General features: G+C 55.9%; 1 protein-coding gene across 1 annotated transcript in view; it reads right to left on the reverse strand.

Annotated features, from left to right (window-relative positions):
- Positions 1 to 23,935, reverse strand: part of ABCC6 (ATP binding cassette subfamily C member 6) — a 38,935-nt gene extending 15,000 nt beyond the window's left edge. The window contains exons 1-15 of the mRNA XM_040973724.1: positions 23,897 to 23,935; positions 22,674 to 22,856; positions 19,935 to 20,060; positions 19,650 to 19,778; positions 18,038 to 18,163; positions 17,044 to 17,105; positions 13,852 to 13,983; positions 10,198 to 10,395; positions 9,568 to 9,745; positions 7,167 to 7,328; positions 4,888 to 4,980; positions 3,365 to 3,568; positions 2,493 to 2,639; positions 2,028 to 2,115; positions 16 to 91 (exon numbers count right to left, since the gene is read on the reverse strand). Of these exons, the coding sequence (XP_040829658.1) occupies positions 16 to 91; positions 2,028 to 2,115; positions 2,493 to 2,639; positions 3,365 to 3,568; positions 4,888 to 4,980; positions 7,167 to 7,328; positions 9,568 to 9,745; positions 10,198 to 10,395; positions 13,852 to 13,983; positions 17,044 to 17,105; positions 18,038 to 18,163; positions 19,650 to 19,778; positions 19,935 to 20,060; positions 22,674 to 22,856; positions 23,897 to 23,935 (1,943 nt within the window). The remainder of the gene's footprint in view (positions 1 to 15; positions 92 to 2,027; positions 2,116 to 2,492; positions 2,640 to 3,364; positions 3,569 to 4,887; positions 4,981 to 7,166; positions 7,329 to 9,567; positions 9,746 to 10,197; positions 10,396 to 13,851; positions 13,984 to 17,043; positions 17,106 to 18,037; positions 18,164 to 19,649; positions 19,779 to 19,934; positions 20,061 to 22,673; positions 22,857 to 23,896) is intronic.
- Between the last annotated feature and the right edge of the window lie 21 nt (positions 23,936 to 23,956).

Below are 23,956 nucleotides of genomic sequence, written 5' to 3' on the forward strand. Positions count from 1 at the left end.
GGGGATTGTTCGTACCTGCGCAGGCAGGGAGGCCCCGTCTGGGCCCAGGCGAAGGTGCCACCACGAACACAGATGCAGTCCTTCCCAGGGGCTGCGGGGACACAAGAGGCAGTTCCAGGAGATCCCCGCAGATGCTCCCAAACTCCTCCCACTGAACCCAACACCCTGGCTTTTGGGTGGGGGGATCCTGTAGGGGCCCTATTCTCTCCCTGTCCTCCCTGGCTATTTAACTCAAAGGTGCGCAACCATAGCCAAGGCCGAACCCCACCTGCTGCCTGCTTTGATGGTCTTGTTGGCACACAGCCATGCTCGTTCCTGTATACTTTTTAATGACTGTTTTGCCGCTGCAACGGGGACTGGGTGGCCCGTGAAACAGGTGCTGGTGGGCCCCTTGCAGAGGAAGCCAGCGAACTTCTACGATCATTCATTGTCTCGCCCAAGGTTATGGGCATGAAGTACCCTCTCCACCCCACCTAGGGACAAGCAGTGGAAATGGGGCTGAGCGAGCTGTGGTCTCCCTGTGTCTGTGGGATTGGGATTTTATCTGTGTAATGAGGGAAAAATTCGATGAGCAGTTCTTGATTCTGCAAATGGAAGGTTTTTCTCAAAAAGCAAAGTTATCCACGGCTTGGGTCAAATCTGTCTAGTCTGAATCTCTGGCTGGGGTGGGGGGGGTGGGGATTTGCCTCTTTCTGCCTCAGTTTTCCCATCTGTAAAATGGGCTGCTGGTGGAATTAGCTCCCTGTGTTGGTGAGGAGACGGCTAAGTGAGTCAGGACACGGAGCTCCTTGTGCAGGGCTGCTGAGGCCTCAACCAGCTAGCTAAGCACATCCGGGCCTCAGATCCAGCCCACACGCAGGCATCATCCAGTGAGAGCACCAGCATGGCTGTCACAGACCCTCAGCTCCCAAGAGCCAGGCATCTCGTGTGGCTTACACGGCCCCTGACCCAGCTTGACACCAGCCCCACTGGGCAGCTGGGAACCCAGAGTGAAAGGGACAAGGGTACTGCCCAGGGCCACCCCGCACTTGAAGCCAGGACCTAGCCTGAGTGCCCAGAGCCCATCCACCCAACTCCAACAACTCAGAAACAGTGATTCCAGGGCATTCAAAGGCCCCTTTTCTGACTTCTGTTTTTTCCTAAATGATAATTATACTAATGAACACACTCAGGCACCAACAGTGCCAGGCCTCCCGGCCCTTTCAAAACTGCAGTTGGAGAGGTCTTCCACTTGCTTGCTCACTCCCCAAATGAACACAACATCTGGCGCTAATCTAGGCTAAAACCAGGAAACTAAAATTCCGTCTGGGTCTCCCATGCAGGTGCAGGGTCCCAAGGTTTTAGCCCATCCTTGACTGCTTTCCCAGGCCACAAGCAGGGAGCTGGATGGGAAGTGGAGCAGCCAGGACACAAACCAGTGTCCATATTGGATGCTAGCAACACAAATGGTGGCTTAACCTGCCAGAGTGCCATCCCCAACAAATTTTATTTAAAAGGCAGAAATAGTCAGAAACCTTCCATCTGCTGGTTCACTCCCTGAATGCCTGTGAGCACTGAGGCTGAGTCAGGCTAGATCAGGCTGAAGACAGATGCCTGGAACCCAGTCTGGGTCTCTCCCAGGGCTGGCAAGGACCCAACCAATCAGCTGAGCCATCCCCTGTGGCCCCCCAGGGTGCACACGCACAGGGAGCAGAGCTGGGATCTGGGTCGAGGTTCTCTCATACAGGAAACGGGCGTCTCAAGCAGCAGCTGAACCCTCTGTGTCAGACACCTCCTCCAAGGGCAGCAGCTCTCTGAGCTCACAGGAGCCTCCCAGCCCCAGGCAGGTTGGGCTCACTGTGCCCATTCTGCAGCTGGCAACACTGAGCTCTGAGATACAAACTCGCTGAGGTCACTTGGCTTAGTCAGTTCCCCGGGGCTGGGTACTCCGCAGCCCACCTGGTGGGGGCATTTCCACCAGGCCAGCAGTGGCCCTGCCCTGCCCTGTCCAGTTCCTCCCAGGCCCTTCCAGTCTCCTCAGCACTCACAGCTCCAAGAGGGGCTCAGGGCCACGGCACCAGGATCCACTTCTTCCAGGTTCAGGAAGGCAGCCAGCCGGTCAAAGGACACACGGGCCTAAGGACACCAAAGCCCCCCACCCCCCACCGAGAGCCTCAGCTTCCTGTCTGCCACTCCCAGAGCCCCTTCAAAGCCCAGGAGGAAGCCTGGTGCGCTGAGAGGCGGGAGACAGCCAGCTCTGGGCTCTCCATCAACAGAGCAGGACCTACTGGATGCCTTGGAGCCTGCTCCACCAGGGGGCGCCCTCCTCACTCCCTACCCCATGGGGGCAAACTGGAGAACCATTAAAGCAAGTGTGTGTGGGTGGCTCCCACGCTGGCCACTCCCCTCCCCTGCCCCCAGGGACGACTCGTAGCCTCTTCCCAGCCCCGCACCCTCTACTGCTGCTGGACTTGTTGCCCAGGCACCACCTCCAGTGCTCCCCGCCGTCTCACCTGTACCACCGAGTGGGCAGAGAAGGGCAGGAAGGCCTGGGCCTTGTTCAGGATGTTAAGAACTGTGAGGGTCACGAAGGCTTTCTCTGCATCCATGGCACTGTCTTTGGCCACCAGGGTATGGACAGCAAACACGACCAGGGCCACCTGGTGAGACAGGTGGGGCCACGGTGAGGCCAGACTCGTTGCCTGGGGATGTTTCTCAGGGGGCCAGGTGGATGGACACAGGTGCAGGCCGTCCTGCCCTGGGTTCGGGGTGGGCGCATGCATGACCCCACGGCTCTGGCGTCCCTGCTCCCTGGGCATCCGGGTTTGAGTGGAGCATAGCTTGCCACCCATGGCAGTGTCACTGAGGACGCCAGCTTGGGTCGGGCATTGGAGATGGCCCTGAGGTCCACCCTGGTAACTTGGATGGAGCAGGGGTTCCCGGTGTCATGAGGGTGGGCTCAAGGCTGGGTGATGGCAGATGTCACTCCAGGTGACCCCCAGGATCCTGTGGGGGCAGGGTGACCCTCCTGGTTCTATGCCGTGGCCCGTGGGGACATGGGCAGAGTCACAGCAGGGGGTTTGGTGATTCCAGAGACTTGGCCAAACTCAAGGGCCACGTGCCAAGAGCCTTGAGGAAGAGGTCAGGGTTCATTCCGGAAGCATGTGCCAAAGCTGGCACGAGGAAGGCTCCTCTGGAGCTAGACAGAGGGACGAGCTGGAGGATGAGGGGACGGGAAGAGAAGCCAGGAGGTCTCCTCGCTCATGGGAAGTAGCTGACCTATCAGGCAGCGACCCCGCGGACTGGGGACCCCGGGTGTGACCATGCACAGGTGGTGGGACGGGTCACTCCCTCCCCCAGCCCCTGCTCAGCAGAGTGACGTCACCAGGAATGTGGACACGTGGAACGACACTAAGGACACGGAGAACAGGAGGCCGGAGGTCCTGAGGGCGCCCAGCTCCAGGCCACGCGTGCGCAGGACCCGCTCCGTGAAGGCCTCCTCCCAGCCGGAGAACTTGATGGTCCTCACGTGCCTGAGCACGGAGCTCGTGAGCCGCACCCGCGAGTCCTTCCGTCTCATCTGCTCCTCCTGCGCACGGGGCAGAGAGGGGAGGGCAGGGGGCAGAGAGGGGCACGCGGGAAGGGAGAGGAGACAGGGAGAAGGAAGTGGGGGAGGGAGAGAAGATTGGGGAGGGGAGAAGGGAGAGTGTGGGCGGGGGGACAGCTGGACATCTCTTTCCCCAGCGTCGGCTGATCTGCAAGTTTTGCCCCACCCGTCCTCAGCTCTGCCCTGCAGCCCTGAGTAAGCCTCTTCCATCTCCTCCCCGCTGCACCAGTCCATATCACATGGGATGACCCACCTCAAAGCACACAGATGCCCAGATGGGGCCTGAGCCAGCATGGGGGGCCCGAGACCGCGTGGGGGGAGGGCCTGAGACAGCCATGGGGGAGGGGTGAGCCTGAGACAGCCATGGGGGTGGGGGGTGAGCCTGCCGTGGGGGGGCCCAAGCCAGCCATGGGGAGGAGTGAGCCTGAGACAGCCATGGGGGGGGGGGTGAGCCTGCCGTGGGGGGGCCTGAGCCAGCCGTGGAGGGGGGCCTGAGCCAACCTTGGTGGAGCACCACCAGAAAGGCTTCCTGGAGGTGGCGGTAACACCTAGATTTTACCCTTAGTGTCAGGGAAGAAGCTGGGCTCGGGGCGGGGGAAGAACTGAAAAAGGATGGGGTAGTAAAGACCCAGATACAGGGAACAGCGTGAAAACCAGCACAGCAAAGGGGAGAGAGTGTGCGTGCGTGCACTGTGCATATGTTCACTGCTATACATGTATGTGTATACATTATGTGTTTATGTATCATGCATTGCATATATATGTGTACATTGTATGAATCACATGTATGTTCATGTGTGTGCTGTGTGCACCTGTGTGTGGTGGTGGTTGACAATCACACAGGGACTAAGGGCCAGGTGACGGTTTGGGGTCTCCCCAGTTCTGTCACCAAGGGGGACAGCTGTGAGCAGACTCCAGAGAGGAGGGCAGAGAGAAGGATGGAGAAATGGCAGGGTGCCCTGGGTCACTCACTCTCTCTCTCACACACACACACACACACACACACACACACACACACACACACAGAGGCACCCCAGCTCTAAACCCCAAGACCACCACCCCCACACTGAGTGACTCCTGCTACAGGGAAGCTTCTAGTCTGAGGAGATGGAGGCTGGCCCCTGCAGATGCCTGCCCGGTGCCAGGCTGGTGGGAAGGACCACCCTGCGGGGAGGGGCGGGGCGTCTGAGAACTCTGGCTGCCACTTCCAACTTCCTGTGGGTGCAGAGCCTGGGGGGCAGGCTCCTGGGGTTCTCTCTACTCCCTGCCTGGGGCACCTCTTCCTCCCGGGACCCCCAAACCTGATGGTACTTCCTCTTCTTGGTGATGAAGAAATTCAGAGGGAGGAGGCCCAGGAAGACAGCAATGGCAGTGAGGGCGGAGGGTCCCAGGAGCTGGGGACAGAGGACACAGGATGTCACGAGGGACCAACCCCCCACCGCTGACCAGGGTCCAGCTGCAGATCCCCACAGACCTGGGGGTGCCAAGGAGTGTGACAAGGGTGGCCACCAGATCACAGAGCCCAGGACCCCCGGTAGACACCTGCACCTGACCACGGGGACCCTCTAGCTTGGGGAGGGGAAGGGGCTCGCCTTCAGGTCAGGAATATCTTTTTAGCCTAAGTATGTCCCATGCAGTGTCAAGGATACACTTAGGTCTGACTTGGGACAGTCTGCCAGGTCCTTCTGTACCCTCGTTGCTGGTAAATGTGGAGCTTGTGGGGAACAAAGGATTGTAGTAACCGGCCTCGCTTTTCCCTCTGCCCCCCAGAAGCACAATCTTCTTATCTTGGGAACTGGCCCAGCCATGGTTTCATTTATGTAGCAATGGCGCCACCTGGTGGCTTAATGGAGAAGTGCTTGGAAAGCAAACAGACCACAATTCCAAGGTGAAAAAACAGGATCTTGCAGCTCAATGGCAACCCTTTCACTAGGCAGGATCTCCACGCAGCAGGGAATAGGGACCCTCGTCTGCAAGGCGGCAAGGGTGTGCCAGAAAAGCCACAGGTAAATTATCGGCGGGCATCTCTGTTTTCTACCAGCCGGGGCCGTGAATCCACCTACTCAAGTGGATGGGAAGTGGAGCAACCAAGACTGGAGTTTTGTCCTTCCCAGCAGCTGCGTTTATGTGTGACACACAGGGCACTGTTCGGATGCTGAGCACCAACTGCAGGCAAAGCTGACAGTCAAGGTGAGTCACACAGATCCCATGCCCATGTGTGACAGAGTCAATCACAAGCATTACGCAGGATCCAGTGTCCACCCCCTGTCCACAAGCCTGGGCGTCAGGGCCACAGCCCGTGGACGAGATGCCTCCAGCTCTGTGCAGCCCGCAGCTACACAAGGAGTATTAATGGCTTCTATATTTTCTGAACAGTTGGAAAAAGCAAAATCAAGGAGAAAGATTCTGTGACTTGGGGAAAAGTTCAAAATGCAACAACCGCACCTGGGATTCTGTCGGGCCCCTGTTGTGCAAGGTCCCAGGACAAAGCTGCAGACGTCTCAGCCTCCAGGGTGGGGCACAGCCCCTTTTTAGGTCACCACAGGGACCCACCTGCCCTGGAGCTCACCCCCACCACTACAGCGTGAGCAGTAATTGTAGCAAACCCCCAGAGCACCGCTGAGTGCCACACATGCCCAAGCACGCTGCATGGACAGGCTGAGCCTCCCTGTACTGCAGATCTCCGATCCAGAATGCTTCAAACTCCAGCACTTGCTCAGCCACACCTGACTAGGTCATGGCCAAATGCTGACCAGGAGGCCCACGCTGTGGCGTTGCAGCTAAAGCTGACACCCATACAGCTGCCGGTTTCAGCCTCAGCTGCTCCACTTCCCATCCAGCTCCCTGCTGATGGTCTGGGAAAGCAGCAGAGGAGGGCCTAAGTGCCTTGGGCCTGTGCATCCACAGGAGAGATCCTAGCTCTTCCTGGCCAAGGCAGCCATCTGGGGAGTGAACCAGTGGATGGAAGATCTCTAGCTCTCAAAATAAAGAAATCTTGCTATTGGTTGACTCCCTAAATGGCCACAATGACCCAGAGCTGGATCAGACTGGAGCCAGGAGCTTTTTCCAGGTCTCCCATGTCGGGGCAGGGACCCAAGGTTTTGGCTCATCTTCCAATGCTTTCCCAGACATATTAGCAAGGAGTTGGATGGGAAGTGGAGCAACCAGGACTTGAACCAGCAACCATATGGGATGTTGGTCCTGCAGGCAGAAGTTTAATCTGATACACAGATCTTTACACATACACACAGACCCAGTGAGAACCTTGCACACCATCCCCACCAGGCTACACACAGCAGGTGTGAATTTTGCATTGAAACTCTGAGTTCTATCCCTCGAAATTGTTCATTACACATATGTAAATGCTGGAGAAAACCTCCCAACACTTCAGGCATCAAGCATGTTAGTTGAGGCGTCAAGCCTCATCAGTTCCTCTCAAACGCCAACAAGCCCGGGCCATTAGGATGGCGCAGGGTCACCAGAAAGGGATCCTTGCCCAAGACTTGCCCTGGGATGTTCCCGCCGTGCAGGTGGGAAGGAGGGGAGAACTGAGCTCCTGGCCAGGCAGGACCACACGCACCTGCCAGAGGTAGACAAAGCAGATAACAATCCAGATGAGGGGCAGCCACAGCCCGTTGAGGTAGAGGACGCTGTCGGTCAGCCGCTGCACGTCCACGGACACCAGGTTGACCACGTCTCCCACCGCACTGGCCTTTCTGGAGCCGCTGGACAGCACCAGGACCTGGGCAAGCAGGGAAAGGGGGCAGGGGCGTGACCGAGGAAGAGCACTCGCTCTCAGCCTTAGCGCAATGGGCCAGTGATACGTCCTGGGCCAGCTTCCTCACGGACTGTCATGAGGATCTAGGGGGATAACTACCAAGATCCCCCAAGTCCTGACACGCCACGACAGGGAGTGACCCACGGCAACAACGTGGGGGCAGGTGTCAATTGAGTGCACCTGTGCCCCAGGCCCATGCTGGCAGGTCAGGGGCAGCTTCCACAGCCAGGACCCAGGTACCACAAGCACCCATTAGCCTAAAAGCCCTGGGAGTTGCCAGGGAAACCGAGGCCGAATCCCAGTGTCCCCACATCTGTCCCCTTGGTCCTTGTGGCTTTGACTGGTTTTTACCAGAAAGCACTTGGTGAGTTAAGGGTGTGGTCCTGACACCCTGCCAGGTTCCAATCACCTCTCCAACAGGTCACCCTGCCGGCCACTATTACCCAGGCAGAACATAATCGCCACCATCTAGCTATAACCCCCCTACACACTCCCCACCCCAGACCATCCGGAGCCCACTGGGCCGGTGTCAAAATTCCCCAGAGCACTGCATTGCCAGCTCATCCAAGAAAGTCACGGGCACCACAGACCAAGCAGCAACACGGACACAGGCTCGGGGCACACCTCTTCGCCTGTGCTGAGCAGTCAACATACGCCTGCTTCTGCTGTGTGCACATAGGAAGGCAGGGTGGGCCTGGGCTGGGGGTTCTGCAGCAAAACACCTCCAGCTAGTCTGTGGGATGCTGTGCAACAAGACCACCTTCCCCAGTTAAACTCAGATGCGGGAGACGCACCTCAATTTCAGAAGTGATGAACGGAAGGAACAAGAGCAGAGGGGGCACCCCCAGCAACGTACACATCTCGACCCCACGTTACAGGGAGGGACACCGACTGAGCAGCTCATGTAAAATCCCAGGTCCTGCCAGTGCCTTAGCTGGAACCGGAACCGGCCTAAGGCTCCACAGGCTCACATGCCTGACACCCTTGAGTTGGCCTGCACGCTGGGGTCCCAGTGGGCCCCCTTCCAGTGTTGAATGTTAAGCTGTAATGCAGGTGCTGTCTGTGGGGGAGGGGAGGAGTTGGAGACAGCTGAGTTAGAAATTCCCCACTCATCTTTACAAAGCTCCCACTGTGCACTGTGAAGGCGGTGGAGGTGGGGGACCAAAACTTCCCAATTCCTTCTCCAGGGGCAGCCCAGCCAGGAGATGGGTGTGACCGCATCAGGAAAGCAAAGGCCAGCTGTAGGTGGGCCAAAGCAGTGCCCAGGGCTCTTCCTGTGAGACACAGCTTGCAGGCTTGTGGCTGGTCCTTGTGGGCCCTTTGTAACTTGCTCAAAGCTAAGTTCCCCCCACACACACACACCATCTACTTCCTGCCGAGTGAAGGGCAGAACCACGAGCGCCCTCACAGCTATCCAGGTCTGTCCTTTGGTCCCTTCCTCCCCCGAGTGACAGTGAGGGAGGCTCCCACAGGCCCATCCCTGGACCTGCCATGGCTCAGCTGCTCCAACCCCTGCGGGAGCCCATCGGCCCTGCAGCTGCGGTCTCCTGGGCTTGGCTCACAGCGTCGCCATGATGGTCATGGTCACAGTAGGGAGAGGAGCTAAGGCTTTGGCCTCCTACCAGGTGGTCCCAAGTTCATCCAGAGCGTTCCCAGCCCAGGTGCAACTAACCAAGGCTGCCACTAACTAAGAACGGAGTCATTTCTCTCACATGTAGTGTGGCTCTGGCCTGGTGATGGCTGCCAGTCCTCCTGGGGGCCAGCAGGAGTTAATGAGACAGAGGAGGAAACCCAGAAACCTAGCAGTAAGGAAAGCGAGGTGCAGGGAAGCGGAGCAATTTGTTGGGGGGTCAGAGAGCCTGGAAGTGCCTGAACCAGGACTGGAATGCAAGGTGATTACGGCATAAGACAGAGGCTAGGGGTTCATCCGACAGCAGAAACAGCCAGCGCAAGAGCCCTGGGCACCTTGAGGAACCAAAAGGAAAAGGGGGAGCATGGGACAAGGAGGACGTGGGTGATGAGGCCAGGGAGTAATGGGGTCAGACCACACAAGGCCTTACAGAAGCAAGCGTGGAGGCGATAGTACAGTGTGAGCGACTAAGTGAGGCCGGCCTGCGCTCCGAGCCCAGTGATATTATCCTCCAGCCTGTCTGTGGGCTGCCTGGACCCACACCCACCCCGCCCATGCTGCCAGGGGCCTCACCTTTCTGTACACCAGGCCCGTGAGAGCCGTCCGCAGCCTCATCTGCAGCACCTTGAACTGGAACATGGACTGCTGCTCAAACATGGTCTGCAGGCAGGCGGCCAGGAACATCAGCACGGCGAGGACGTAACCCCTCCAGGCCGGGAGCTGGGGGTCACTGACAAACTCCAGAAACAGGCTTGTGCCAGGAGAGAGAGAGAGAGAGAGACAGAGCCAGTGCAAGGAGCCACCCTAGCATGGCCGGTGCACGGCCTGGTCTGGCCAGGCAGTTCAGTGAGAGAGGCACACCGGGCCGAGCCACCCAGGCTTGGTGCAGACTGCCCTGGGTGAACTAGCAGCTGACCCCACACCCATCAGGACCCCAGCCAGGAGACAGGAGAGTTGCCCAGCTGAGCCCAGACTCAACGGATGAGCAAAACAGGCAACACCTGCAGTCTTAACCCGCGCGCTTTGGGGATTTTGTGCAGCCCAGCAAAAGCAAATGAACAGTTAAGATGACAGCTGACTTGTCTTGCCCTGCCAGGGGGTCAGTTCCCTTCCTCCTTGTCCTCCTGGCCCACCCCTGGCGTCCTGAGCAGCAGGTGGCACAGGCTGAGGTCCCCACCCCAGGCTCCCCCGGCCTACACTCACCTGAGGAGCTTGGGGAGAGCAAACCTGAAGATGTCGCCAACAACGAGGCTGATGGTACCCAGCAGGAAGGTGGAACGGAACACCTGCCACATGGCCCTGAGCAGCGGGCCCCGTGGGACCCCTGTGTGCTGTAGGAAGGCCTCGGTCTCTGGGGCCTCCTCGCTGCTGGCCCCTTTCCCTCTGAGAGCTTCCGTGGGCCTTTTGGAACAGATAGAGAGGAGCTCTGAGCCGCACCTGATGTTCTCAGCCGCCAACAATGAACCCAGGCATTGGACTAGCAAGCAGCTTTCAATGAGGGGTGTGGCTGGGTGAGGGTCTAGCCTGGCTCCCTCACCTGCTGCTCCTTATGCACCAAAGGCCCAGAATCAGGGGAAGGGGAGGCGAGAGGGCAGCTCCTGGCTGCACGGATGATGGCAGAGGACACACACTGGGGGACCATGCGCCAGGAATGCCTCCGCCCACTTCACAGGTGAGCGTAGTGAGGCTCAGAAAGGGTGAGCTCGTCCAAGGGCCCAGAGCTGAGAAGTGCAAGTGGGACTGGCTTTCCCCTCTCTGCCTTCACACAGGAGGGAGGGAGGGAGACCTCCACCAACGTGTTCACTCCTTAGATGTCCACAACAGCCAGGGTTGGGATTGGAACTGAGCTGACTTCGGGAGCCTGGAATTCAAACTTCTCATGTGGGTGGCAGGGACCCAACTCCTCGAGTCATCACCTACTGTCACCCAGCGTGTGCGTTTAGCAGGAGGCTAGGGTCGGGGCACAGCTGGGACTCGAGCCCAAGAACTCCCACAGGGGATGTGGGGCACCCCACATGGCGTCTTGGCCATTGAGCCAAGTGCCTGCCTCTAACCCCCGGCATTCTCTGGTCCATCTTTCTGCCTCCTTCCCAGCACCCAGAGCATTCCAGCTCTGGGTGAACCAGAGGTAGCTGTGCAGGCTACCACTCTCCCTGCCCCGGGGTCTTGACTGTATTCACGAGCCCTGGGACAAGGTGGAGGACAGGAGACGAGGCTGCCGACAGCCCTGTTGCTGTGTGGCCCCAGGTGGATGGTGTTGGTGTTTATATGACAGGGTGAGCTGGGCCAGTCACCTTGACCCCCAGCTCACAGACCTGTGAGTCCTCCATCTCCTCCTGGCCAGGTGGATGCCCACAGAACCCTCAAGCTGTTACTCTTGGTGCCCACTGCTGAGGTCACCCAGCAAGGGCAGAGCAGAGCCCAGCGCTGACCTCATAGTTCTCAGGGCATCTTCTGGCGCCTCGGGGACGCTGTCATCAGAAAGGAAGATGGAAAAATGCAGATGCTCCAGAGAGCTCAGGCAGATGGTACCTGCTGGCAAAGCCAAGACCCCAGCCCCTCCTCCCTGGCTGGCTGGCCTTGCTGTCTGGTACAGCATCAGGGAGATGCTGTCGGACTGTCACTGCATCGGTGTGGCTTGCCACCCACAAAACGGGGCTTTAGGTCTCATGTCACCCCCAAGCAGAGGGCCATCCCTGGCCACCGTCCCCAGGGGATCCTGCCTCGTAGCTTCCTAGCCATGCCCACTGCCCACACCCCCTGTCTGTGTCTGTTTAGAACTCCAGGTGAGTGGAGCCCCCAGCTGTATTTCCCACCTGGACCTCCCTAGCCCCTGTCTGTCTCCTGAATACAGCAGGAATACCTATCAGATGAACACCGAGTGGTGCACACCCAGAGCCCGACAGGAACGTTCATTGGGGCTGTGCTGTAGTAGAGCGGGCTAGGCTGCCGCCTGTAACGCCGGCATCCCATGTAAATTGCCAGTTTGAGTGCTGGCTACTCCACTTTGGTCCGGCTCCCTGCTAATGCAACCGTGAAGGCAGCAGAAGATGGCCCAAACGCTTGTGTCTCCGTCACCCATGTGGGAGACCCAGCTGGAACTCCTGCTCCAGCCTCGGCTGCTGTGGCCATTCGGGAAGTAAACCAGTGGATGGAAGATCTCTCTCCTTGCCTCTCTGTCACTATTTCAAACAAAATCTTAAAGAGTGCAGGGCACAGGCCCGGTGCAGTAGCCTAGCGGCCAAAGTCCTCCCCTTGCATGCTCGGGATTCCATATGGACTCCAGTTCTAATTCCAGCAGCTCCATGTCCCATCCAGCTCCCTGCTTATAGCCTGGGAAAGCAATCAAGGACGGCCCAAAGCCGTAGGACCCTGAACCTGCATGGGAGACCTGGAAGAGGCTCCTGGCTTTGGATCAGTTCAACTCCAACCATTGCGGCCACTTGGGAGTGACTCAGCAGATAGAAGATCTTCCTCTTTGTCTCTCCTCCTCTCTGTAAATCTGATTTTCCAAAAATAAATAAATAAATCTTCAATTAAAAAAAAAAAGAGCACTGGGTACATAACATTATGCAAAATTGTGGAAGGAAAGAGCGAGGAAGGAGCTGGGTTGGTGGCCAGAATCAAGCCTTAGAGCCAGCAGATGGGGGTTCTAATGTTGGTTGTCTTCTCCCTTCTGACCTCGGTATTTCATCTGTGGAATGGGGCAATAGAGATGGAGTCCCCACGTCCTGGCTCGAGTCCAGCTCAGCCCTGGTTGTTGCTGGCATTCAGGGACTGAATCAGCGGATGGACAATCTGTGTGTCTCCCTCCCTCTGTCAATCTGCTTTTTAAATAAGCAAATCTTGACTGTCACTCTGCTTTTTAAATAAGCAAATCTGGAGATAAAGAGAAACACCAAGAATATTCTCTTTCTCTCTGGTTAGCTCCAAAGTTTCAGAGATGGGCAACTTACTAAACCAACCAACCAATCAGAAAATAGCATGGTGCCAGGCCTGCTCTGTAACCATCCTCTGGCCAGTAGGTGTGTGACCCCAGGATGACCTGCCCTTCCCACTCCCCCACCTGAGGGGTTGCACAATATTTCAGACCAAAGTCTATGTTTGTGAGTGTAGAGCCAGCTGGCTCAGAAAATGGGTGCGGGGATGAGCCCGCATTCCTTTCCGTCCTTTGCCTACAGCAGGATTTGCAAGGTGTTCTGAGGAAGTGGCCCTGCCTCCCCGCCCCAGGACAGGTTCCTGTGATCTCAGGACCTGCTGGGGCAGCCAGGAAGGAGCCAGGAGAGCAGCCCAGCCTCCTGGAGCCCTGCGGAATGAAGACTGTGGCCTGCTCCACAGTCTTGCCCTCTGCTGTCACTCCACACAGTGTGTGCACTCCCTGGCTTGCATCCTGATGGCTGCGCTGCCCCAGGCCACTTGTCCTGCTCTTCCTTCCTTGTCAGGTTTTGGATGGGGCCTCCCAGGTGGACACAGCTAACTGCAGAGGTCTCCAAGTCCCCCTCTGGGACTCCTGAATTCACGCCTTCCCCCCAGCTCATCTTGTCTCACCCTTCCTAGATCCGTGCTTGTGGACCGCCTGGAGGCAGCAGCTGCCAGAGACTGCAGGCACCCCCAGTTCCCCACCCTGTCTTGAACCCCTAGACTGCCACCCAGGCCACCATCCATCCCAGCTTCCTTCGGGGTACCTGGAACATGCCCCGTTCCTTCCGTTTCCCTTTGGGGTCCACAAAGCAGCCAGGGCAGACCCAGATTTGACCAGGAGTCCTCCCTTGGTGGTGTCAGCGGTGGGCAGGGGACTGGACAGGGCCCCAGCCATGGCATGGGTGTGGCCTCAGCTCCTGCCCGCTCCGCACTCACCGCTGGGCCGTCCGGCGGTTGCTTGTCCATTCCCGCTCCAGCCGGGACACCAGCTCTTCAGAAGAGTTCTCTTTTCCGAGCGACCACAGGTCTTTGGGTTCCAGCAGCTTCCTGTAGCCCTTCCAGACCAGCCTGCAAAAGAGGAGTGCTAAGGCCAGCTCCTCCTGCCGCCTGGTCCTGCTGGGGCCCTGCCTGGCAGCTGTGGGACCCTGGGGAAGCCAATTCATCTCTCTGTCCTTCTGCTGGCCACTCCGTGGGTAAAAACACAAACCACCCCACCTGAGAGGGCCACTCCTCTGTTTACAAAGATCATCTCATCTGATTCACTGTTAGGATGGACCCATTTTACAGATGAAAAATAGAGGCTCAGGGAGAGTTGAACCAAGGAATGAACAGAGTGGCAAGAGAAATATGCTTCGACGTCACACAGTTCATGGAGGAGCGTCTAAATACGTGTATCCTTTACTTGTCTTTTTTTCCCCTCCACAAATCATTCGCAGTGCCCCTGCAGGCTTTTCACTGCCAGCCAGTGTGGCAGAAACTCAATCATGCTCCTCAGGTCCCCAGACTCCAGCTCACTCACTGCTCTAGTCGGCTGGCCCCAGGACCTTTGCACATGAAAGTCATGGCTGAACAGTGTGTCCCCAACACCCCTCCTCTGGCTGCCTGTCACTTGTCCCTCACATCTGAGCTTGGACGTGGCACACACCATCCTCCCCAGACCCCAGCTGGTTCTGTTCTGAGTGCCCACCAGCTCCCCCGTCTCTTTTCTGGAATGCTCATTATGATCACAATTATTTGCTGTCGAGGCCTCATTCTCTAAGGAGCCAGTGTCTTTTCTCTTCCATTGGATGGTGAACTCTGCAGGGGTAAGGTAGGGCTTGCCTCATTTTTTCTCTTTTCTCAAAAATTTTTATACTCTTTTCTCAAAAAAAAATTTTTAAAGAGGCATTTATTTTTATTGGAAAGGTGGATTTACAAAGAGAAGGAGAGACAGAAAGATCTTCCATCCTCTGGCTTCTCAAGTGGCGGCAACAGCTAGAGCTGAGCCGATCCAAAGCCAGGAGCCAGGAGCCTCTTCTGGGTCTCCTGCCTGGGTGCAGGGTCCCAAGCACATGGCTCGTTTTTGGCTCCTTTGCTAGGTACCTTCACAGGAAGTCGGATGGGAAGAGGAGCAGCTGAGACTTGAACTAGCATCCATAAGGGATGCTGGTTCCATGGCGGAGGCGTAACCATGGTGCCTGCCCCTGCTCATTATGCTTTAGGTGTGAATGACAGATGCTCAGGCAGTGACCGACGACATGGGTCATCGCCTGCAGCTTTCCAACACGAGCATCAGCGAAGCTGACCCAAAATGGAGCCAGGACTCCAGCCAAGAGACCCCTCCCACCAAAGGGCCTCAGGTTTCTCATTACAACAGGGCAGTGTCCTGGTGCTGTGCTGTGAAGCACTAGTGTTGAGTCCTGGCTGCGCCACTTCTAATCCAGCTCCCCACGAATGCACCTGGGAAGGCAGCCGGGCATGGCCCGAGACCAGGGGCCCCCGCCACTCATGTGGGAGACCCAGGTAGAGTTCCTGGCTCCCAGTTTGGGTCTGGCCCAGCCCCAGCTGTTGTGGCTGTTTGGGGAGTGAACCAGCGGATACAAGCGTTTGCTCTGTCATACTTTCAAAATAAATAAATAAATCTATTGAAAATAAGGATGTTTCCCAGCACACGGCCTGGCATGGGCGACTATAGCTGGCACATACACAAAATGAAAGTGTGGAGCCTTGCTGAACAGTGGTGGGGAGGAGGGGCAGGGCAAGGCCGGGTTTGTCTTCTGTTGTAACCACAGTCTCTCTCTCTGATGACACCAGGGGAAGGGTTCTCTGCATAGATGTTGCCCTTTGTCTCCTCTCCCAGCCTCACCAGCTCCGTTTTCTAACACTGAACTTGGGCTAGCAACAGGTCAGCTCTTGAAACCATTAACAGGCTTGGTTTACCCTGAGAGTACCGTGTCGAGTGAGTCTATAAAATTTTCTAACAAATGCAGCAATGGAAAGATTTCCTTAAAAAAAAAAATAAACGAGGAAAACAATATTTTTTAAGTTGACTTAAAGAAAAACGTTGAGTAAATAAAGTGACGGCCTAATAATGCAAAGAAGCCAAAGGAGAGGCACAAATGCCTGACTTTGGGGAGCGGGAAGCTGTCCCTAGAGGGCTGTTCAAAAAGCCCAGGCTGGGACATAGCATAAACCTCCACCTGCAACACTGGCATCCCATATGAGCATGGGTTCGAGTCCTGGCTGCTCCACTTCCTATCCAGCTCCCTGCTAATGCTCCTGGGAATGCAGCAGAAGATGGCCCAAGTGGTTGGGTTCCGGTATGCATGTGGGAGACCTGGATACAACTCTAGGCTCCTGGCTTTCGCTTGGCCCAGGCTCTGGCCACTGCAGCCATGTGGGGGAGTGAACCAGCAGATACAAGATCTGTTTCTTCTCTAACTCTGCCTTTCAAATAAATTCAGAAATCTTCATTTTTTTAAAGTGGACAATCCCATACTCCCTTTTACGACATCAGTAGGTGCAGACTCTGCTCTAAGTTTGTCACAACCCTATTCTCACGTGATCTTCACAGCCACAGGGAGACAAGGTTATCAGTCCCATTTTACAGGTGTGGACACTGAGGCACACAGACGTAAGTTGCTTGACCAAGATCACAGGAAACCTTGGGGCCAGGATCCAGATACCCAATGTCAGACTGCAGGGGGGCCAGCGGGGCTCCCACAAGTGGAGGCACTGAAGAGGGGGGACTGCAAGGGCTTGTCCCCTTACACCCCTCCATCCCTGGCACAAGGTACACTATAGGAGCTTACTAAGTGTTGGCAGATCAATCAAAGCTTGAGCAAGAGACACTGTTACTGAGCACCTGCTGTGTCCAAGCATCAGACATCTTCCACTGAAGGAAGGTAGACTGTCCCTATTTGTGCCTGGTTATTAAGAGGACAAATCCAGACCTTACTCCAGCAAGTCACTGGGGGTGGGATGTGGACAATGGGCACAGGAGACAGAGAGGGCAGTGCTGTGGCTGTGATGGAGACCACCTGGATGGGTCCTCGTCTGGTAGGCAGGAACCCTACCCCAGGAAGAACAGTGGTGGTAACCCCTTCCCCAACCAGCACAATCCAGCCCCTGCCCTGCCACCTGACTTACCCAGAAACCCACCAGAATGTGACCTTGGAGGGGAAGGAGGCCCCAGCCTCTGGACATGGATTCTGCAAAAGGTGGGGGAGGGGAGCTTCAGTCTCACACCTGTGACAAGCACATGCCAGAGGGATGCCAAGGGTGAGGATGAGATACCCCAAAAATGAGCTCAGTGCCCAGTGTCCTGGCTTTTCTGGGGAACTGGGGTGACAAAGGGGCGGAGAGAGAGCTCAAAGAAATCTGGTGTGGTTGTTAGCATGCCAATGGGATGGCCACACCCCGTATCAGAATGCCTGAGGTTGCGTCCTAACGCTCCTCGCGATTCCAGCTTCCGGCTAATGCACGCTGGGGAGGGCAGTGGTGACGGCCCAAGTGCTTGGGCCCTGCTGCCCGTGAGGAAGATCCAGACTGAGTTTCTGGCCTCTGGTATATCTCTGTGTTTTTATCTCTCTCTGCTCTCCAAATACACATTTTAAAAAGTTTTCTGGACAGAAAAGGATGGGCCAACTACGGCACAATATAACACACCCCCAGCTAACTGGATACCACGCCTTGGGGCCTGTATTGTGGTACAGTAAGGTAAGCCACCACTCGTGATGCCAACAGGTTATATCAGAGTGTTGCTTGGAGTCCTGGCTGCTCCACCTCTGAATCAGCTCCCTGCCAATGCACCTGAGAAAGCAGCGGAGGATGGCTTAAGCCTTTGGGCCACTGTATTCACATGGGAGACCCAGGTGGAATTCCTCACATGTCCTGGCTGAGCCCCAGCCAATGGGACTATTTGGGAGGAAAAAAAAAAAAAAAACAAGGTAGAAATCTCTGTCTCTCCTTAACATCCTGCCTTTTTCAAATACATACAAATAAATCTTAAAAAGAAAACAACCAAAACTACAGACCTATGCTCTAGCCCAACCCCCTCTGGCTACATAGGAAGGCACAGACCACTGGGGCAGTGCAGGGTCCAGAAGTGAGGAGGTGCTGCGACAGGGACCCCAGGACTCACAGGCGGCTGGGGCTCTTTGGGGAAGAGAGGAGGTTGATCCGCCAGGCAGGACAACACCAACTGTGCCACGACCAGAGATAAACATAGGTAGGTGGACAGGTGGCGGATGGGATCCTTCCGGAAGCCCTGTGGGAGAGAAAGGACCAGTCCACAAGGAATCGGCACCCGAGGCCTGGGAGCGCAGCCAGAGAACACACAGTGTTCAGGCCCCATGGAGCTTCCAAGGCTGGGGGCAGGGCCAGCATGCCCCAGTGCTAAAGGATTGTGAAGTACCTGCACTCTGAAAAACTGTGTCTCGGGCTGGCATGGCGTGTTGCCCTTGGCAGCACACAGCTGTCAGATTAGCCAATTGAGCCAATATTTAACCCCAAAGGTTGCTTTTTTTTTTTCTCTCAAAGATTTATTTTTACTGTAAAGGCAGTTGACCAGGGAAGGAAATACAGAAAGATCTTCCGTCCTCTGGTTCACTTCCCCAAGTGGCTGCAATGGCCGGAGCTGAGCCTATCCAAAGCCAGGAGCCAGGAGCTTCTTCCAGGTCTCCCTTGTGGACTCAGGGTCCCAAGGCTTTGGGCCGTCTTCCACTGCTTTCCCAGGCCACAAGCAAGGAGCTGGATGGGAGGTGGGGCTACTGGGAGTAGAACCAGCATCCATATGGGATGCCAGCGTGTGCAAGGAGAGGACTTCAGCCACTAGCTTACAGTGCCAGCTGCTCCACTTCCCATCCAGCAAACTGCTAATGCATCAGGGAGAGCAGCAGAGGATGGCCCAGGGCCTTGGGGCCCAGAACCCACATGGGAAATCCAGAAAACGTCCTTGGCACCCAGCTTTGGCCTGGCCCATCCCTGCCCATTGCAGCCATTTGGGGAAAGAACCAGTGGATAGAAGATCCCTCTCCCTATACAGCTCTGCCTTTCAAATAACATATATCTTAAGAAAAAAAAAAAAGATGAAAGGACAGGATGATGCCCTGAAGCCTGGACGTGTCTCCTCTCCCCAAAGCCTGGGCTGACCATCTTGTTAATCAGTCTCAATATGTGGGTGATTTTACCCCACAGGGGTTTGCGATTGTGCAGTCCAGGGGCACTGACCTGCTGGCTTTGGGTGAGTGGAGGCCAAGGATACAGTAAGGGCAGCCTCCACACCCCAAACCCCCAAAGAGAATTAACCCAGCCACAATGTCAACAGAGCCACAGGCAGGGAATCCTTTAGTTTGCAAATAAACCAGCACATCCCCCAGATTCCAAGACTGGCATGCAGAGGTACAGGTGCACAGGGCAGGGAGGGGGAAGGAGGGGAAACGAGCCCAGAGGATGTTAGGCGTGCACGCGTGTGTCTGTGCCTAAGAAAGGCACGCATGGAGGCATCCAAGCGTGCCTCCTGTGTGAAAACGGGATGTGTGATGTGCGAGCACGCATCCATGAGAACTGCACGAGACACGGGTAGCTGTGGGTGAGCCAGTGTGCGTGTGCATCTCTGGAACTGAAGGGTCTGCCATGGGCATCACTGTACACGCATTAAGTCCCATGTGCAAAGTCAAGGAGGGAGGATAAGATCCAAGGTTTGAAACTGCCAGGTCAGTTTTTCCAGGGAGCCCAGGCCCCTCCCTACTCACCCCTCCAGAGGCCTGCTGGGCGGTGCCGACAGCCGGCAGGACGACACAGAGCAGCCAGTACCCAGCGAGCACCCCAGACACCTGCATCCCCTTCTTTCTCTCAGCGTGAATCAGGAACACAGCGAAACTCTAGACAAGAGAAGTCCAGACAGGCCGCTTAGATGGGGCTGGGGATGCGAGAGGAAGTTAAGAGCGGTGCCCAGGAGCCAGCCAGAACCCAGACAGCTGCGAGGGAGTAGGGGGTCGGTGTGGAATATTACCCAACTGGGGGCGGGGTGTCATTACCATGGTGGTGAGCCACACCGTTGGGTGCATGAGCGATTCTGGGGCCTCGGGCACCCCATGCTGGATTTTCCAAAGAGCAGCTGCCACACTGAAGGTGCACAGGACCATGAGGGTGAAGCCCAGCACCTGGGGACACAGGCTTAGGTGAGGTTGGGTGACAAGTAAGTTGGCAACAAACTGGTAAGCGACACTGCATGCAGTGTGAACATGCTCCCTGGGCCCTGTCATGAGTCAGTGTCACAGGTCATCCACGTGCTAGCTCATGGAACACACGCAGGGCACTTGGGGGCAGTCCCATCACTGTCAGATAACACACAAGGACTTGAGCCAATCCCATGTTCTCCAAAATGCAGGTGTTCTGAGACCACAGGGGGTGAGATAGCTTCAGACAGGGAGAAATAGCATGAAATCAATTTATTCTTCAGGTGAAAAAGTGACACTATCTTTGAATAATTTTTTAAAGATTTATTCTATTTTTTGATATTGGAAAGGCAGATTTACAAAAAGGGAAACAGGAAAATCTTCATCTGCTAATTCATGCTCCAAGTAGCTGCAACAGCCAGAGCTGAGCTGATCAGAAGCCAGAGCTTCCTCCAGGTCTCCCATAGGGGTGCAGGGTCCCAAGGTTTTGGGTCACCCTCTACTGCTTTCCCAGGACACAGTCAGGGAACTGGAAGGGAAGCAGAGTAGCCGGGACATGAATCAGCACCCATATGGGATCCCAGTGATTGTGAGCAGTAGGGAGACACACCTGAGGGAGGAAGGAAGGAAGGAAGAAAGGAAGGAGGAAGGGAGAGGCAGACTCAGGACTCCGGCTCATCCTTCCTAAACAACCCTGGCACGAGAGAACTACGTTAGAAATAATCTACTTTAGGCCCAGCACAATAGCTCAATGGCTAAATTCTTACCATGCAAACACCAGTATCCCATATAGTCACTGGTTCGTGTCCTGGCTGCTCCACTTCCCATACAGTTCCCTGGTTATGGCCTGGGAAAGCAGTCAAGGATGGCACACAGCCTTGGGATCCTGCACCCACATGGGAGACCTGGAAAAGTCTTCTGGCTTTGTATCAGCTCAGTTCTGGCCATTGTGAATGAATCAGCAGGTGGAAGATCTTTCTGTCTCTCCTTTTCTCTGTAAATATAATCTGCCTTTCCAATAAAAATAGATCGATCTAAAAAAAAAAAAAGCTATTTTGAAAGGACACATCCCAATGACCTATTTGCTCTAGGCCCTGACAATGTTTCCACAAACTCACATCCATTCCACAGCAGAGGGGAGTCTGTGCAGCCTACTGCGGCCTACAGGGCCTCAAATATACCAGGGTCTCGGAAAAAACTCCTGGAACTCGCATATGATGGAAAAACTATGCATGGCTCTCGATGTGGGTTTTCAGCAAAATAAACTTTTATCTTTTCACTCCACCTTCCCCCATGACCTCTTGAAATTCTCTGGTATTCTTGGCCCTCCTTCTGGGGGTTGGGGTGGAGTAGGAATTAGAGCCAAACAGAACGGAGTGCAGTGGGCAGGGATGGACTCAGAAAAAGAACATTCTGGCAGAAGGTTGCAGGACAGAGGGACAGCGAGTGGGGGACAGATGCATGGGGTGACTCACGCCCAGAAAGCCAGCGTTTCAGACACTCCAGCAAACACACCATAGCTTTTCGAAGTGTCCCGTTAGCACTGCCAGTTCAGAAAAGTCAAAACACGGAGAATAGAACAAGTCAATCAGCCACCTCAGCCATATGTTGGCAGTGAAAAACTGGGCAGACAGAGACTCTAAGATGGACTATGTCCATCAGTGGATTCTTCAGCGACCGCATCGTGCTTGGAGTGGCGAGATTGGCAGCAATTCAGAACTGTTGAACTATCAAAACCACTTGAGCAAGACCCTCGGAGCATGCCCCACCTCAGGGGCCTGGGGGGGGGTGGGAGACTGGGTGGGGCTTCTCCCTTAAAATTCCCCTTTACCTCAGATACATGAAGGAAACAATATGGAAATAATAGTCTTGTCCATTTTCCTGTAGCCCTTGAACCTATTTACCCTAATTAACTATGTAAAGATGGTCAAAAATATAATAAAAAAAATGAAAAAAAGAAAGTCAAAACAAGTTTCTAGCTGTTCAAATGCTAAAAAAGAAAGTTTTATCCTACAGGCCCACACCTGCACAGTGGTAGTGTTGCGGAATAATCTTCTGCCGGCCGCACCAGCATCCCACAGGGGCACCAGGTCGAGTCCTGGCTGCTCCACATCCCAACCAGGTCCCTGCCAACGGCCTGGGAAAGTAGTGGAGGATGGCTCAAGTCCTTGGGTTCCCGTACCCACAAGGAGATCTGGAAGAGAAGTTCCTGGCTCTCAGCTTCAGACAGGCCCAGCTCTGGCCATTGCAATCATTTGGGGAGTGAATCAGTGCATGAAGGTCTCTGTCGTGACTCTCTCAAATAAATAACAAAAAAAGTTCATCCTAGTGTGGCTTGGCAATCACTTTGTGTGCACACATGTTGAACTGTCTGACGTGGTGGTGGTAAGTGTCCAGGACGGTGTAGCAACCTTGTCCCGTCCAGTTCACCTCTGCCGCCCGGCTAGCACTGATCTGTTGAACAGGCGCTCTTCTTGGCGGAAGGCGCATCTACTCTGGGTTCTCTGCCCGGCTCCAAACTGTCCTCCCCGCACCCCCTTTCCGCCCGCCCCCCGCCCTGTGTGGTCCCCAGGCTCCCAGCAGCTCCCCCGTGGTTACCATTTTGGTTTTGAAGAGCGGGGACATCCGAATGTAGCCCCTGCCATGGCGGTGGAGGTAGAAGAGGTGGATGGGGCCGAGGACCCACAGGTACATGGGGGGCCCCCACACCCCTGCTGTCCTCAGGAAGCACAGGCTTAGGAGGTGGGCGGCCACAGGCTGGGGTTCCGACTGGTTCCAGACCTGGAGGAATAGCAGAAAGACTCCGGATGGTTCCAGCCTAGAAGCCCGGCGACTCCTCCGATCCGCAAAGAAAAGCACTAAGCGTTGTCAGGAACGCCCGAGGCTTCTCTCCTGCCTCGCCCTCACGTGGTCCTGCCAGGTGTATGCACTTGTCTTACTGATTGGAAAGATGAGAAAGTGCAGCTCCAGAGAGGTATAGCCACTTGGTGGACGGCGGTCAGCTGGGACGTGGCAGGGCTGGGACTTGAACCTGGGGAACTGGGCCCTGGAGTCCACCAGGCTTGGGCTCTGTAGTTAGTGCTTGGTGCAGACAGTCATTTATCTGCGTAGCAACGCTGGGGGTGTAGGTCCTATTTCCCCATTTCACAGCCCAGGAAGCTGAGGCACCAAGAGGAGAGGACCTGCCTCCTTCAGGCCCCCACACACTGGATGTAGCCATGCTGTCTCAGCCCGAGACTGCTCTAGGCAGGAGTCAGTGAACAGGTGTCCTGCTCTGTAATTTTGACCTCAGCCCCCCTGTGCGCCCTCTTGGAGCTGAGCAAATTTTATAGGACGGAGTCATTTCCGTTCTCTCCCCAATGAGCTACCCTCCCCTCACTCGTACCCAGCCCCACTCGCCAGCTGTCTCAAGTTAACCTTTCTGAGCGTAAGGGGAATAACAGGTTCCACCTCCAACGGTTGCATTAAAGAGGTTAGGAGCAACAAAGCACACAGCAGGAGGCCAGGCACGGAGAGAGGCCTCTATTAACCTCAGCTGATGGCTCTTGAGCTGCCCTGCTCTGGCTCACCCAAGGACCCCCTTCCCTGGCAGCCGGGTTGGAAGGGGCGGCCGGAGAGGCAGGGCGTCCAGAAAGGCTTGTGGGGTTTCACTGTCTTCACGCGACTCAGGGTCCAAGCCCTGTTTGGGTAGTTCTGGGCTCTAGGGCTAACCTCTGCAGTTTGGGGGCCAGGACGTTGTGGGGTGAGAGAATCTTTCCCAGGGACAGCAGCCCCGAGGTATCTGCGAGCGTAAGACAGCAAGGACAAGGGTGGGCACTCACCCCCAGCCCCGCGCAGGGCTCGCCGGACGGCGCCGCCATCGAGCGCCCGATGTCCGTGCG

The sequence above is a fragment of the Ochotona curzoniae genome, unplaced genomic scaffold (genome assembly GCF_017591425.1).
Source record: "Ochotona curzoniae isolate NIBS_2020 unplaced genomic scaffold, NIBS_Ocur_1.0 contig_2321, whole genome shotgun sequence".
Taxonomy (NCBI): domain Eukaryota; kingdom Metazoa; phylum Chordata; class Mammalia; order Lagomorpha; family Ochotonidae; genus Ochotona; species Ochotona curzoniae.